Source organism: Mirounga leonina, unplaced genomic scaffold (assembly GCF_011800145.1).
Source record: "Mirounga leonina isolate KUSES-001 unplaced genomic scaffold, KU_Mleo_1.0 Mir_127, whole genome shotgun sequence".
NCBI classification, from domain to species: domain Eukaryota; kingdom Metazoa; phylum Chordata; class Mammalia; order Carnivora; family Phocidae; genus Mirounga; species Mirounga leonina.
In genome coordinates, this window is record NW_023270316.1 from 33,798,199 (window position 1) to 33,814,085 (window position 15,887).

Below are 15,887 nucleotides of genomic sequence, written 5' to 3' on the forward strand. Positions count from 1 at the left end.
CTGAGGAGTATGCATGCCAGTTAAGGGAACAGGAGGCAGTGTGACTAAATGAGGGACTAGAACAGAGTTGTAAAATGAGGATGGGACAACTGGGTGCAGATCACGTAGTGTAACAGGGCATTATAGTCAATCAAACTTTACTGAGTTGGATGGGAGCCTTTTCAGTTGAGCAGAGGAATGACTGACAACAGACCTGTGAGGGCAAGGAAGGAAGCAGGAGGACCACTTAAGAGAATCTTGCAGTAATTCAGACAAAAGATAATGGTAGCTTGGACCAAGGTGGTGTCTCTGAGATGGTAAGAGAATCATAAGTTTTGAAGACACAACCAAAAGCATCTGCTGATGAACAGAATATGGAATGTGAAAAAAAGAGAAGAGGTTTATGACTTCAAGGTTTTTGGTCTGAGCAAGTAGAACAGAGTTATCTGTAACTGATCTGAGGCATACTGACAGTGGGGCAGGGTTAGAGGAACAGAAGTGAGCTTCTGCATACATTAAATTTAAGATGCTTACTAGATAACCAAACAGAAATGCCATGAAGCAGCTGCAAAAGATGACAAGGACAGGAGGAGGACCAATAAAAGGAGTAGGTGCAGCCAGTAAGAAAGGGGAAAAGTCGAAGTGTAGTATCCTGAAAGTCAGTTACAGATGTGTTTCCAGGAGTAGGCAGTGATCAATTGTATTAAATATTGCTAATAGGTCAAGTAAGATAGGAACTGAGACCATAACCACCATATTTTTGGCAACATGAAGATCTCCGGGGGTTTTGATACTAAGAGCTTTGTTGGAGTGGTACGGGGAAGTAAAAGCTTGGTAATAGATTTTAAAAAATGAGGGTAAAGAATGAATATTTAAAATTCTACAGGAATTCGGCTACAAAGGAAAATAAAGAAATGGAGCAATGGCTAGAAGGGGAAGTGGCAATAAAAAAGGCTTTTAATGATGGGAGAAAGGATATGTTTGTTAGTAACAATAGTTGGGAATAGTTGGGAATTATCTGGTAGAAAAGGAAAACCAGCAATATAGGAGACAAAGGGGGGACTTGCTGGAGATGTGTCCTTGAGCAGGAGAAAGAGGACAGGTTCTAGTTACAAGTGGAGAGTCTGGGCCTTACGAAAATAGTGTAGAGAGATAGGTTCTGTCAAAAAATTATACTACTTTATGGAAAAATAAAGGCCTATTTATTAATTTTCAAAATTATAAATGTTTTTGTGAAGTTCTAATGATCCAGACTCAGCCCTGAAGTAGGAGTGGGGTTTGCAAACTCTCTTAAAAAAAACAAACTTCTTAGGGCACCTGGGTGGTTCAGTCAGTTGGGTGTCTGACTCTTGGTTTCAGCTCAGGTCATCATCTCATAGGTCCTGGGATGGAGTCAGGCTCCATGCTCAGTGGGGAGTCCGCTTAGGAGTCGCTCCCTCTGCCCCTCCCCCTACTCTCTTGCATGCGTACGTGCATCTGTGCACACGCTCTCTCTCCAGGATAAATAAATAAATCTTAAAAAAAAAAATCATTTTTCCAAATAAGTTACCACTAAAATTACAGTTCTGATAAGAAATCTCTTACCAATTTTCATAACCTTGACCAGTAACACAGGAATCTGCATTGCACTGTAGAATCAGATGTATTTAGTTTCATCATTTAAAAAGCCTATAATCCATAGGCAAATCACATCCTCTGTGTCTATTTCCTCATTTGTAAAGCAGGGATACTAATACCTACAACCTCATAAAATGTCCCATTTAATTCTCTCTGCAACGTATGTAAAGCGTTGAGTACAATACCTGATGTGTAATAGGCACTCAATAAACAGTAGATATAGTTAGTATGTTATCTAAATATGAAAGTCTATATTAAAAATTATGAAGGTAGTTGTTTAGAGAATGGTAATTGGGATAGTGCTTCCCAAGATTTTTTATTATATAAAAAGAAAAAGACAATATATATGAGTATCCTAGGTAAACAGAGAAGACTGCAGGAGGGACGTCAGCAGCTTAATGCCCTTCTGGCACCCTAAGGCTAAGGGTAATGACATCTGGGGTGCAGTAGAGAAAAATTCCTGGTATTAAATGTCATCTTACACAAGTACTTTTAGGCTTGGTCAGAGCTGCTGTATCAGTAAAAGATCAGGAATTAATAGTCATCTTCCTTTCTAAGTCTTGTCTGCAACCTTGGGTTAACGGCCATGCCAGAAGACCCATCTCTCTGAGACCAGTAAAATAGACAAGCTGGAGTCATTTTTGATGTTCACTTCCTGTCCATCATCAGGTCATCTCAATTCTTTCACCTACATGTTATTTAAAATCAGCTTTTATTCTCTCCTTCCACTTCTCATCTTCACTTAAACTTCGCAATAGTCTCCTAACCAATCTCCCTGCCTCCAGGCCCTCTTCAATTATATTCCTCCCCACACTGCAACCAGTTACAAAAAATGAATATATCATGTTACTCATTTACTGTAAAACTTCCAAGAATTCCCCACCGACATCAGGGCCTTTTAAAATCTGACCCTGTCATGATTGTGACCGCCTCCCTCACCACCCTATGAGCTACACAAAAGTTAAATTTAAGTTCCTGCATAACCTGAACTCACCTCGCTTCATACTGGAACACCATATATACCTTGAAATAATTAAATATTATTATTATTATTTTTTTTTTTTTAAAGATTTTATTTATTTATTTGACAGAGAGAGACACAGTGAGAGAGGGAACACAAGCAGGGGGAGTGGGAGAGGGAGAAGCAGGCTTCCTGCCGAGCAGGGAGCCCGATGTGGGACTCGATCCCAGGACCCTGGGATCATGACCTGAGCCGAAGGCAGTCGCTTAACCAACTGAGCCACCCAGGCGCCCCAATAATTAAGTATTATTAATTAAGCAGTGAACACATATGGTAATCACCTATGGGAATAAAGAATATAGCTAATAATAAAATATAGCTAACAATAAAATTTCATTTATAATTATTTGGTAAGTTAATATATTGAAAGAGTTATCTGTAAAGCCATATACATTCAGAATAATTGAACTGAAAAGACAAAGTTGAACATTCTTAAGTTTTTCCATATAAGAACTGAAAAAATTATACAGATACCTAATCAGACATGAATGAAAAAAGTTTAAGCACTAATGAGGACATACACTATTAAAATGATGAATGGAGCCTCCATACACTAGTCCAGTCATCTATTCTAATGCATTATGTATACTAAACTAACCTTCAAAAATAAATTTAGATTGAAGATTGAAAGGTGTTTAATATCACTCCAAAGTTTATGTCATTAAGGTTTCTTCTTGAGTACTTTGGGAAGATGACAAATTCTGATCAAGATGGTTTTTATTGACATGGTGGGAAAATAAAATCACTAACGCAATATTGCCACGTTTAAAAGCATATTTTCGATCTCCTTTTCCCCACTGCCTTGTCTTTTCCAAAAGCATAATATACCTCTAAAAACTCATTCTTCTCCTTTTTACAGTATCACTATGAGAATGGTCCTTTCTGGGTTCACAATAATGTGACTTGGGTAAAGACAGTTTTACTTTCTGGAAAAACTTATTCAGCTGAATTTATCTCCTCTTTATTATCTCATAGTATTAATTAGGAACAAGTAAGTTAGCATTTTTTTTTTAAGATTTTTATTTATTTATTTGAGACAGAGAGAATGAGAGAGAGAGAGCACATGAGAGGGGGGAGGGTCAGAGGCAGAAGCAGGCTCCCCGCTGAGCAGAGGGAGCCCGATGCGGGACTCGATCCAGGGACTCCAGGATCATGACCTGAGCCGAAGGCAGTCGCTTAACCAACTGAGCCACCCAGGCGCCCTGTAAGTTAGCATTTTATGTAGAAATTTAGACTGAAACAAATGACATTCAGATCCTCGATGTCTATATCGTGTCATTTAAGAAAAAATGGTTCAATGCTATGGAGATCAATACTTAAGAATAATCACATATGTTGTAGTAGTGCCTTTTAATGATAAACAATTTCATAATGTCATCAGTTGGCTTTTTTTTTTAAGTTTTATTTATTTAAGTAATCTTTACAACCAATGTGGGGCTCGAACTCACGGCCCCAAGATCAAGCACTGCACACTCTTTTGACTGAGCCAGCCAGGTGCCCCTCAGTTGACTTTTACGGAATGTGCATTTTACTTATACTGTCAACAAATCAATAAAAGAAAAAATTTTAACATACTGCATACAGATAAAAGGTATCAAAAGAACTACCATTTATACATAGCTTAATAATTTATAATGTACTTTTCACATACATGATCTCATTTAGATCTTACAGACCACCTTGTGAAATAGTATTATTGGCTCATTTTATAAAAGAGGAAATCATACTTCTGGGATATTAAGTGATACATTCACTCAGCTAGTTTAGTGGCAGAGGCAGAATTTAAGTTTAGTCTTTTGATCCAAATCTCTTTCATAGTATACTCCCTGTTCAGGGAATAATGCTCTTCTTCCAAATGTGCATGAGGGTCTGTACATTTCAGTTACAAAATACCTACTAAGCAAGAAGTTATTTATATAACAAATCTCACCACTAGAGTGAATTTCACTCATTATTTCCCACAGCTCCAAACTGGATTTTAAAGCAAATATAAAGTACAGAAGAAGACAAGAAACGTAACTCACAGATTGAGCAAAAGCATATATACATGTTATAATCCCAACTACAGTATTTTTGATGTGCCCAAATACCCAAGTTCTTTTTTTGCTTATCTGTGCCTTTTCTTAAGTCTTTATCTCTTCCTCTTCCTCTCAACCCTTTAACTTCACAAACTACTGGTATGATTATAGTGGCAGATGCCAAGATCAGATGGCATGAGTTCCATCCTTCTTTTCCACATCTAAGAGGAGAAAATACAAGGCACTCTCTTAATATCCCCCACTGTGTATAGAAAGCCAACCAAAGGCATAATGTTTCTCTAATCTCATCATTTAATTTTCTTCTAAATATGTTAATTGGGGGAGAGGTAAGGAGACTAAGTACAAATATACAAGTGTAAATACTTCATCTGTTTAACTCATACTGTGAAATTTTGAAAGAAATAATTTATAGTTTATTTTTACTTTGTAAAAGACTAGTGAGATATAAGTTCTAAGTATAGTTTTAAATCTTGCCATAATGCAGAAAATGTGATTCAAAAAGTTTCAGCCATATAAAATATAGGGTTGGATTACTGTGAGGTTAATAAAATGACAAAGGTGAGCCTATGCTCACTAGCTGGCTAGGGGTCTCTGTGCAATTCAAATCCATTTGGATCTGGGCTGCAGTTTGGCACCATCTGGTGGCAACTGCCCACTCTAGTTTCAATATCCGTGGGGTCATTCTGTGTCCCGGGGCTGGGTGAGGCTTCCAGGGCAGCAGCCCCAGTCCCAGGAATTTCCTGGTTAGGTGGTATCCATTTTGATGCACATATGGAGTCAGAACAATACTGGGGAAAAGGAAACCTGCTTTCAGTTTCTGGGCTTCCAGAAATGGTTCTGTCAGCTGTTTCCCAACCCGACCTGTATCAAGCATCCTACAGAATACGGGCTAATTTGCCTAAATCTATGTTACCATGCATTTTAAAGGATTTTTTTTTTTTTAAAGAACAAAAGCTAAAAAAATCAAGAAATTCTCAAAATGATTATTATACCAAAGTTTATGCAGCTATGTGGATTGTTTGGAAGTAATTATGCATGTTATCATAGAAATAATCCCATGAATTTTACGGTTATTAAGTCAGTCGATAAAAGCCTATAAAATCCCTAACAGAATTGAGTCACAGGACTAAAAGTACTTATTTGTAAAACAGAAATAATATCCCTTATGCCACAGGTCTATCTTTTTTTTTTTTTTTTTAAAGATTTTATTTATTTATTTGACAGAGAGAGACACAGCGAGAGAGAGAACACAAGCAGGGGGGGTGGGAGAAGGAGAAGCAGGCTCCCGGCGGAGCAGGGAGCCCGATGTGGGGCTTGATCCCAGGACCCTGGGATCGACCTGAGCCGAAGGCAGATGCTAAATGACTGAGCCACCCAGGCGCCCGCCACAGGTCTATCTTATGCCCAAAACTTTCTCTTGAGATTTAGAACCTTATACAGTCAATTTTTCTATTGCCTATTACACAGAAATTTCAAATAAAACTAAATTTATCATGTTTTCTTATTAAAGCCTTGTTTTTTCTAATTCTTAAAAACTGCATCACCATCCACATTAGCTACCCAATCCAGAAACCTGATAACATACTTAACATCTTCTCACTTCTTTTTGTTTTTTTTTAAAAATAAATAAATTTAAAAAAATAAAAATAAATAAAATATATTAAGAGAAAAAAAAAAAGATTGTCAGAGTAGAGGCACATTTAAAATATGAACATTTGAAAGTTAAAAGTAAAAACATAGGAGCGCCTGGGTGGCTCAGTTGGTTGAGCGACTGCCTTCAGCTCAGGTCATGATTCCAGAGTCCTGGGATCGAGCCCCACATCGGGCTCCCGGCTCGGCGGGGAGCCTGTTTCTCCCTCTGACCTTCCCCCCTCTCATGCTGTTTCTCTCTCGCTTGCTCTCTAATAAATAAATAAATAAAATCTTAAAAAAAAAGTAAAAACATAGGAAAAGGAAGGTATAACAGGTGAATATCAACCAAAGAAAGATGGCATAGCTAATTTCATCATAAAGTAGATTTTAAAGCAAGCACATTACTAGAGATAAATAATTCTAAACTTACATGCATCTAGTATGAAGTTCAAATACAGAAAAAAAAATCGCAAATCCAAGACCATACTGAGACTTTTAAACACATCTCTACCAGTAATTCGTATACCCAGCTAAAACAATTGAGTAACAATACAAAGATTTGAAAGAACACTAGGGTTGTCAGTTAGCATTTGAAGTCAGTTGGTGTTAATACAGCAGGGATGGTTATTTAGTAGTAAAACTTTAACCGGAAGCCCTTTTTTATAAATGGTTACCACAAGGCTTTAGGTATCTTTATGTTTTGATTATCAAGGAAGGATTCATTGATGGTTATTAGAAATGATCTCTTAAGTGAAATGGATTCAGAACATGTGGGTTGGTTGGTAGTACTGTACATGCATCTTCTCACTTCTTAATCCAATCTAGTCACTGAATCCTCCAATGTAGGAGGTGAAGCCACCTCCTAGGCAGGTTTCCAACCTGGCCCATTACTCTCCATCTCTATTGCTACTAATCCAGTTTTATCATCACTTCTCACTCTGATAACAGAAACAACCTCAGAAAGTAGTCTCTATGTCTATAGCCATATATTCCAGTTCTCTAATCTCTCCACATCGTAGAGCAGTCTCTCTCTAAAAAAGAGAGCGAGCGAGCGCGTGCACACGTGTGAGGGTATGTGTGTGTGTGTGTGTGTGTGTGTGTGTGTGTGTAGGGGGAGAGGTGGGGCAGAGGGAAAGAGACAGAGAGAATCTCAAGCAGGCTCCACACCAAGCATGGAGCCGGACGCAGGGCTCGATCTCACAACCCTGAAATCATGACCTGGTCCAAGATCAAGAGTCAGATGTTTAACCAACTGAGGCACCCAGGCACCCCTAGCAGTCTCTTTTTTATATAAAATCAAATCATATAGCACATATCCTTAAAATCTTTCAGTTGTTCCCTGCTGGTCTTACCAAGACAACAGTCCAAATGTATGACCTGGACCTCTGTTTCCCTCTTTTATCTTGTAGAACTCTGCTTCTCAGTCTACACTCTAGCCATACTGAATTATTTTCAATTTGTTCAAAAAGCTTCATATTGTCTAATCTCCAGGTTTTATCCATGCTGGACATTCATTTCCCTAATTCCCTTCCCTCCCCTAACTCAGTCTTAGTCATCACACAAGTATCAGCATGGGTATTTCTTCTGTCATGGAAGTCTTCCTTGCTTCTATATGGTCTCATCCTGTGTTTCCTGTCATCTTCTCCATTATCATCATACTTATAATTATTGTTTCTCTATTGTCTTTATGTCTATTAGACAACCAACTGTGTGAAGACAGGTCACTGCTATATCTATGGCACGTATCTGGCATCTGGTGGATCTCAATAAATATTTGCTCAATTAGTGGATATGCTGCTTGGAGAGCTCAAATGTAAACTTTCCGAACATCAACCTTAGTGTGCACTTTGAACCTTAAGAGCAAGTAACCAGAAGCTACAGGGTCCTTCTTACCCAATACAGGGTTGGGACTAACCAAAATTCTGAAAAAGATGGAAGAATTTCTTTGTCATTTTTTAATCTCTCTGTATGAATGTCTAATCTTCTAATGTCTCTGCTGTTCTAAGCATGAATTCATAAAAATGGTATACTTCAGTTATGACCATGAAGAGCTAAATGCCAACAGCATATGAATCTTAAAATCATAAGGCTATATGAAGAATCACATAAAGCCACAAAAGAATATATAGGGCATGATCCCATTTATGTGACACTAATATAATATGAAAAACTAAACTACATTTCTCAGAGGTACCTATTTATTGGTAATTTAGATAATAAAAATATAAGGAAAAGCAGGAAAAGCAAGAAAGTTATTAGCATAAAAATCAGAACAGTAGTTATTTTTATGGAAGGAAGAAGTTAAGCAGGAAGCTCTCAAGGACATTTCCATGGTACTCACACTGACTTCTTGATTTGGATGGTGATTAAACAGGTATTTAATTTGTAATTACTTATAAATATACATTTAAATATATACTTTTCTTCTTTAATTGACTGAAGAAAAATAAAGACACAAATAAATGGAAAGATATCCCATGATCATGGATTAGAAGGACTGGTGAAGTGTCCATACTACCACCCAAGCAATCTACAGATTCAATGCAATCCCTATAAAAATCCCCATGGCATTTTTCACAGAACTAGAACAAAACTCCTAAATTTGTACAGAACCACAAAAGTACCTGAATAACCACAGCAATCTTGAGAAAGAAGAACAAGGCTGAAGGCATTGTGTTCCCTGATTTCAAATAATATTACAAAGCTAAAATAATCAAATCAGTATTGGCAATGGCATAAAAACAGACACAGATAAATGGAACAGAATGGAATGCCCCAAAATAAAGGAGTCTTTTCAGTAAATGTTGGGAAAACTGGACAGCCAGTTTTGCTTTTATTGCCTGTGCTTTGGGTCAGATTAAAAAAATCATTGCCACGACTGGTGTTGAGGACCTTACTGCTGATGTTTTCTTCTAGGAGTTTTATGGTTTTAGGTCTTACATTCAAGTCTTTAATTAATTAATTAATTAATTAATTTTTAAAATATTTTATTTATTTGACAGAGAGAGACACAGCGAGAGAGGGGACACAAGCAGGGCGAGTGGGAGAGGGAGAGGGAGAAGCAGGCTTCCCACGGAGCAGGGAGCCCGATGTGGGGCTTGATCCCAGGACCCTGGGATCATGACCTGAGCCGAAGGCAGATGCTTAATGACTGAGCCACCCAGGCGCCCCAAGTCTTTAATTTATTTTGAGTTAATTTTTATGTATAGTGTAAGACAGTGGTCCAATTTCATTTTTTTGCATGTGGTTGTCCAGTTATTTAACTGCTCAAAAGTATTTCAGCATTACCGTAAAAATCTCTCTCAATCTGTTTTATTAAAGTAACAATTTAACAATGATTTAAAAATTTCCTTTGCTGGTTTTCTACCCAAAGGATAATTCCGCACATGTAGTTCTTACATATTTTCCCCAGTAGAGGCCAAGGACATTGAGATTTGCCCCCCCAGAATTGAGGGGTGGAACTCTCAAAGTTTTTGCTACTGTACTTCTAATCGAGTAACATGTTACAGTGATAACTATAGAATTAAGTCTGATTTAAAGTCTTGCTTGCTGCCAAACTTAAAAATATCATATACTTAAATCAGTACTGATAGACTAGTATGACAATTAAGTCAATTTCAAATTTTCCCCCTAAAATACAAACTTTCAAAAGTCATATGAAGTATAATAGTATATAAAAATAAATGCTATCGAAATAAGTAGTATTTATTTGCCCCTAATACTACTGATCACCAACTAAGGGAACCTAATATATACTAATCTAAAAGTGATTAAAATGAATAAAAATGATCATCTTCAAGATTATCCAATATATGGGGCTCCTGGGTGGCTGAGTCGTTAAGCGTCTGCCTTCGGCTCAGGTCAGGATACCAGGGTACTGGGATCGAGCCCCGCATCGGGCTCCCTACTCTGCAGGAAGCCTGCTTCTCCCTCTCCCACTCCCCCTGCTTGTGTTCCCTCTCTCACTGTGTCTCTCTCTGTCAAATAAATAAATAAAATCTTAAAAAAAAAAAGATTATCTAATATAACATCTGTCGGGACCAGCAGATAAATGAGGTATATGTAACATTTCATAGTATTATTCCAGTTTTTAAAAATTTCTTGGAGAAATCACTGGCATGTTACAGGAAGAACTACTGGTATCTCTTATATCCTTTTATCTCTGTCCTCAATCTGAACTGCCGTAAAGGCAAAAAGAAAAGTTACCAGGGTAATGAAGAGATAATGGGAATACCAGAGTGAAGAGACTTAACTTAAGGTCTGATAAACCTTGTTCTGAGCTAGTTACCAAAGATCTTAGAACTTTAATGTTCCATTATATTTTGATTTAGATTTGACAAATTATCTTTAATGAATTAAACAAGATATTGTCATAGAAATAGTTTAATTTCAATAAAATATAAGTTTCAAACAAAGAGAAATAAATTTCCTACTTTTACCTAAAAATTTCTTTTAATACCTGTTTTCCCGTTCATACATTTCCCGAGACGCACTTCTAAGTTGATCAATTTCTTGATTAGTTTTCAATCTGATTTGTTCCAATTCACCATGTAGCTTATTTTCATATTCTGTTTTATAATGATCTCTGCAAGGAGTCAAAAGTAACATCCATGAATTTTGCTTTTGTAAAAGAAACATTTTTTCCCTTCATGTAAGATTTATCATCTTATGTTGAATATGTTCTATATTCAATGTTATTTGAAAAGCACAGCTGTTGGATATATTGCCCAAAAGGCTTAGTTACTATATATAATGTTAATTCATGTTGAATAACCATTAATCTTCAAAAATATTTTACTAGTTTTTAATGCATATGACCAGAGACTTGAAAATTGATGCATATAAAAATAATTTGGTGTGGTACATGTTGAGATACAAATAAAATTAAAAACAAACCCCAAATAACTCTAATCGAATCCTTATAAATCCTTTCCTTCTAAGCACAACAACCATAACCACTGTAATCTCTTAGCAAAGTCACAAAACATTACCTAGGCCATTAGCAGGAGCACAAACTGATGAAATATACCACAGGCTAGGGAATAAGTTATGAATGTGTGAAGTGTTGAAGGATAAAATTTTAAATTTGTTTTAGTTTTTGATGTGCTGATAAAAATAAGAATCTCAAGGATTATAAGGGGTATTGGCATAAAGGAACTCTAATAGCTTATACATCTAGTTGAAGGGGGGAGACAGGATTGAAATGCAGGAGTCTGATTCCAGAGCTCGTATGCAATGCTGTCTCCTCTCTTTTCTTAGGTTTTACATACACAGTCAGGAAAAGGTCAGCTTAGCTAGGCTCCACACAGTTAGGTTTTTTTCAAAAAGATACTTCTACAGAGATACGCACTTTCTTTCAAAAAACACTTATACAGAGATCTTAATTGTAGGGAATTAAAAAGGTTATGTCATAAGAAAACACAGTAGTTACAGCATATATATACTGACCTAAAAGAAATAGGCTTTACATTATTGGGAAAAAAACCCACTATGTCTTAAGAAAAAACCAACTAGAATAAGAATATATTACAAGGAAACAAAATGAACTATTTTCTTAATACACTCCTATTTATCTTAAAAAAAAAATCATTGTTCTTCCCTCAGAGAAGCTGGTGTTAATTTATATCTATTTATGTGAAAAATAATGTAAATCTTGCCTGGATGTTACATATTTTTCATACATCTCTTCTCTAGCCTTTTTGGTTTCTTCAAGTTGAACCTGAAGTCTTTCAAGGCGATCTTCTTCATGGGCACAGCGAACACTAAGCTCCATGTTTTGGCGACTGAGATAGTCTTTATCTTTTTGCAGTAAAGTAACAGTCTGCTGTAAGGTGGTTACCTACATAGGTGCAGAGAGAGACAGTGTCCAAAGCAACTTCCTCTTACTTTTCAAGGTTTACTGTATTATTTTCTTTCACTTGGGCTTTAAAACATAAAAAGGGCTAATTCTTACTTTGCAACTTTCCATCCAAACAGAGCTACTAAAGTCCCTTTTTCTGTTAACTACATCAGAAAGGAAAACTGTCCCTCCCACAATTCTGCCCTAGGCTATGTCCACAATCACTGTAGATAAAATACACGTGACTTTATAAGCTTACCTCTTTCGATAATTCACTTCTTTCTTTAGCTTGAGTTATGTGAGAGGCTTCAAGTATTTCATGTTTTCTCCTTAGCTCAATTATTTCCTGTTCCAGTGCATCACGCTCACTATAAAATTAAAATACATTTGTTTATTTTTACTAAAATAAAATTCAAATACATATGTATATTTTATATCCCATTTTATTTTATTTTTTTTATATCCCATTTTACAATGAACATTTAAAATGCATTGACTATGTTTCAGGAAACTGAACAGAGATACCAGCAGTTGGGCTTTAGTGTCATTCTAAGAACAATAAAGTATCTGCTCTTCAAATTTAGGAGACTCTGTTCAAGACTGTTCAGATATATAAATATAAATTTATTATCTTTAAAAAGTTAAGTATGTAAACTACACTGGCCAGTAAAATACTTAATAAAACCTACTAAGGTACACTCTGGTATCTTTTCACTAATCATCATCAATCTTATCTTGAAGCCAAAACTTTTAAAGAATTTATATATGGCTCTAGGCTTTCAGTTCAGTTAGTGGCAAAAAGCCCTTAACTCATCACTCAGATTGCATAGCAGATACACAAGGAGGCATTCTTGTGACTGTTTCATTCACAAATTGTTTTTGATTACCCAGAGAGTCTAATTTCCATTTGCAGATAAGCTCTTAACCCCAAAACAGTGAAACCAAGAATTGGAACAAACCTAAAACAGGTATCTTAAAAAAGTGAGCAGAGAAATAGACTTACTAACTCTAAATTTATCCTGTCCAGTCAGAATCAGTTTCTTTGTACTTTATGTCATCTACCTACCTGGTGTTTCCATGCTGATGGCTGTTAAGAATTGTTTTTCTTTTAGTTAGATTTTCAGTAACTGTTTAGAAAAATATTTTTCTCCTGGTTAACAAAGTTATGTTTATTGAAGAAAAGTGAGCAAAGCACAAATTATAAAGTAACAATCACCCATAAACCCACTAACTAAAGATGACTGACAGTACCAATATCTTGGTACATATTACTTTAAGTGTTTACATGCATATGTTCATATTCTCACATGGTAATGATCATACTCTGCTATGATTTTTAAAGCATGATATAGCAAAACATCCATGATCTTGCTATCCACAGCTGACAAGAGTTAACACTGGTCTATATTTGCAATACAGTTTTGTTTGGCTTTTTTAAAAAAGATAAGACACTACAGGTAAAGTTGCCTACATTTTCCTCACTGTTCCTATATCATCCCCTAGATATAATGACAAATTTAGTGTTTCCATATTGTTTTTTAAAAATACTTTACTCACCAAGTGTTAACATTTTGTCATATTTACTTTGTAATATTTACTAAATAATACTTTGTCATATTTATTCTCTCCTTCTCTGTTGTTGATATAGGTGAATGAATATATATACACACACATACATACATGTGCAATTTTCCCCCTTAACTATTTAAGAGATATATGCAGACATTAAGTCCCTTTATCCCTAAATAATTTGGTGTGAATTTTCTAAGACTAAAGATATTCTCTTATATAATCACAGTATTATTAGCCCTAATACAGTATCTAACATATAATCCATTTTCCAATTTTGTCAATTGTCCCAATTGGCATTTTTCCCGCCTGGTTTAGGATCCAATGTATTATCATCCATTGCATCTGGATGTCATGTATCTTTAGTCTTCTTTAACTCTGAGTAGTTCCTTAGTCAACGTGGTAAAAGACATAGAAAGGCTATTTGTAGAGCACTGGCCAATTGTTTTATGGAATGTCACTCAATTTTCATTTGTCTGATGTTTCCCTATAATTGGATTCAGGTTAAGCATTTGGGGCAGAGATACTACACAAGTGACAATGTGTCCTCAATACGTCACATAAAGAGTACATAAAGTCTTAGTACACAAAGAAGCACGTTATGTCACTATCTTCCATGATTGGTGAAAATAACCCTGGTCACCTGATTAAGGTGGTATCTGCCAAAAACCTCAAATACAAAAGTTCTGTTTTGCCCTCCGCAATTAATAAGTAATCATGGGAAACATACTTTGAAATTGTATAAATATGTTGTTCCCTAATATCTTTTTACTCAATGGCTTTAGCTTCCGTCAATAATTCTGAATCAAATAATATTACAAGTTTACAAGAGGGTAACTGTAATATGCACATATATTTATTGGTTGGCATTCTACTGTAAAAATCCTCTTTTATTATTAGCATGCACTCAGGGTTCTTATTCTAGTCAACAGATTATAACTCATTTTTTTTTTTTTTAAGATTTTATTTATTTATTTGACAGAGAGAGACACAGCGAGAGAGGGAACACAAGCAGGGGGAGTGGGAGAGGGAGAAGCAGGCTCCCTGCAGAGCAGGGAGCCCGATGCGGACTCGATCCCAGGACCCTGGGATCATGACCTGAGCCGAAGGCAGTCGCTTAACCAACTGAGCCACCCAGGCGCCCCAGATTATAACTCATTTTGATACTCAAGTTGTACCATATTTGGACGTTGAAGCCCCTTCAACTAGCTACTATGGCACTGAATTGGAATTAGAGGTATCAGTATGATCTTATCCATAGTGTGTTAAGCCATCCTCCCTATTCCCTCTCCATTACCTCTCTTTACTGAAAGGGCCTAGAAATGATGACCAGTGTAGCAATGGCCAGCATCCAAATATTAATTTCTAAATAGTATTCCCCACTAAAAGGAACCAGGACTCATTAAAGAAGGGGCTAAGGCAATCAAATTAGAAAATAAACCTGAGAAAATTATCTTATGCCAGAAAGTAAGGAACTGCTTAAAAAAAAAAAAAAGATGGACATATCTTTTTAAAACAAAAAATTTAAAAAAGATGGACATGCTTTTTAAAATATAATATGTCTGATTTATCCATATAGATACAATCAGATCTAATTTAATGATTTTAACTGCCACACTGAATTATACTGTAGAAATAAATCATAACTGATTTCCCATTCTGCTGCTGAAAGCATCTGAAATCTTCCTAATAATGATACAATTAACATCCATGTACCTGTTTCCTTATGCACATTTATAAGAATTTATCAGGGACGTAAAAGTGATCTTTTCCCCCAGGTTATCTTATATTTTTGTAACCAGAACATTTCTTTAATTTATTTATTCTATTGAGTGAGCCGAACGGTTTGGTTTGAGCCCCTCTTGTTTGTTTTTCTGTTCTATATCTAGCACATAAAGATGTTATGTTAGGGCTATGTTTTTCCTTCCTAGGTTTTTATTATAGAAAATAAAACATATATATAAATAGAGATGATATAATGAACCCCCTGCTCTCATCACCCGGCCTGAATAATTACCAACTCATGACTCATCTTGGTTCATTTATCCTTCATTCATGGCCATGCTGATTATTCTGATGATTAGGCTTTTTAATTTTCCCTTTTCATGTTTTAGCTATTACTGCTACAGATTTATAGTGGTAGAGAGGACATCAAAACACCAACTCAAAATATTATCTCACCATCACAGTC

At 36.0% G+C, this 15,887-nt stretch overlaps 1 protein-coding gene across 1 annotated transcript in view; it reads right to left on the bottom strand.

The window, feature by feature from the left end:
* The window catches only part of PIBF1 (progesterone immunomodulatory binding factor 1), a 212,822-nt gene that overhangs the window by 150,741 nt on the left and 46,194 nt on the right, over positions 1-15,887 (bottom strand). Inside the window, exons 7-9 of the mRNA XM_035003244.1 lie at positions 12,387-12,495; positions 11,946-12,127; positions 10,748-10,873 (exon numbers count right to left, since the gene is read on the bottom strand). Of these exons, the coding sequence (XP_034859135.1) occupies positions 10,748-10,873; positions 11,946-12,127; positions 12,387-12,495 (417 nt within the window). The remainder of the gene's footprint in view (positions 1-10,747; positions 10,874-11,945; positions 12,128-12,386; positions 12,496-15,887) is intronic.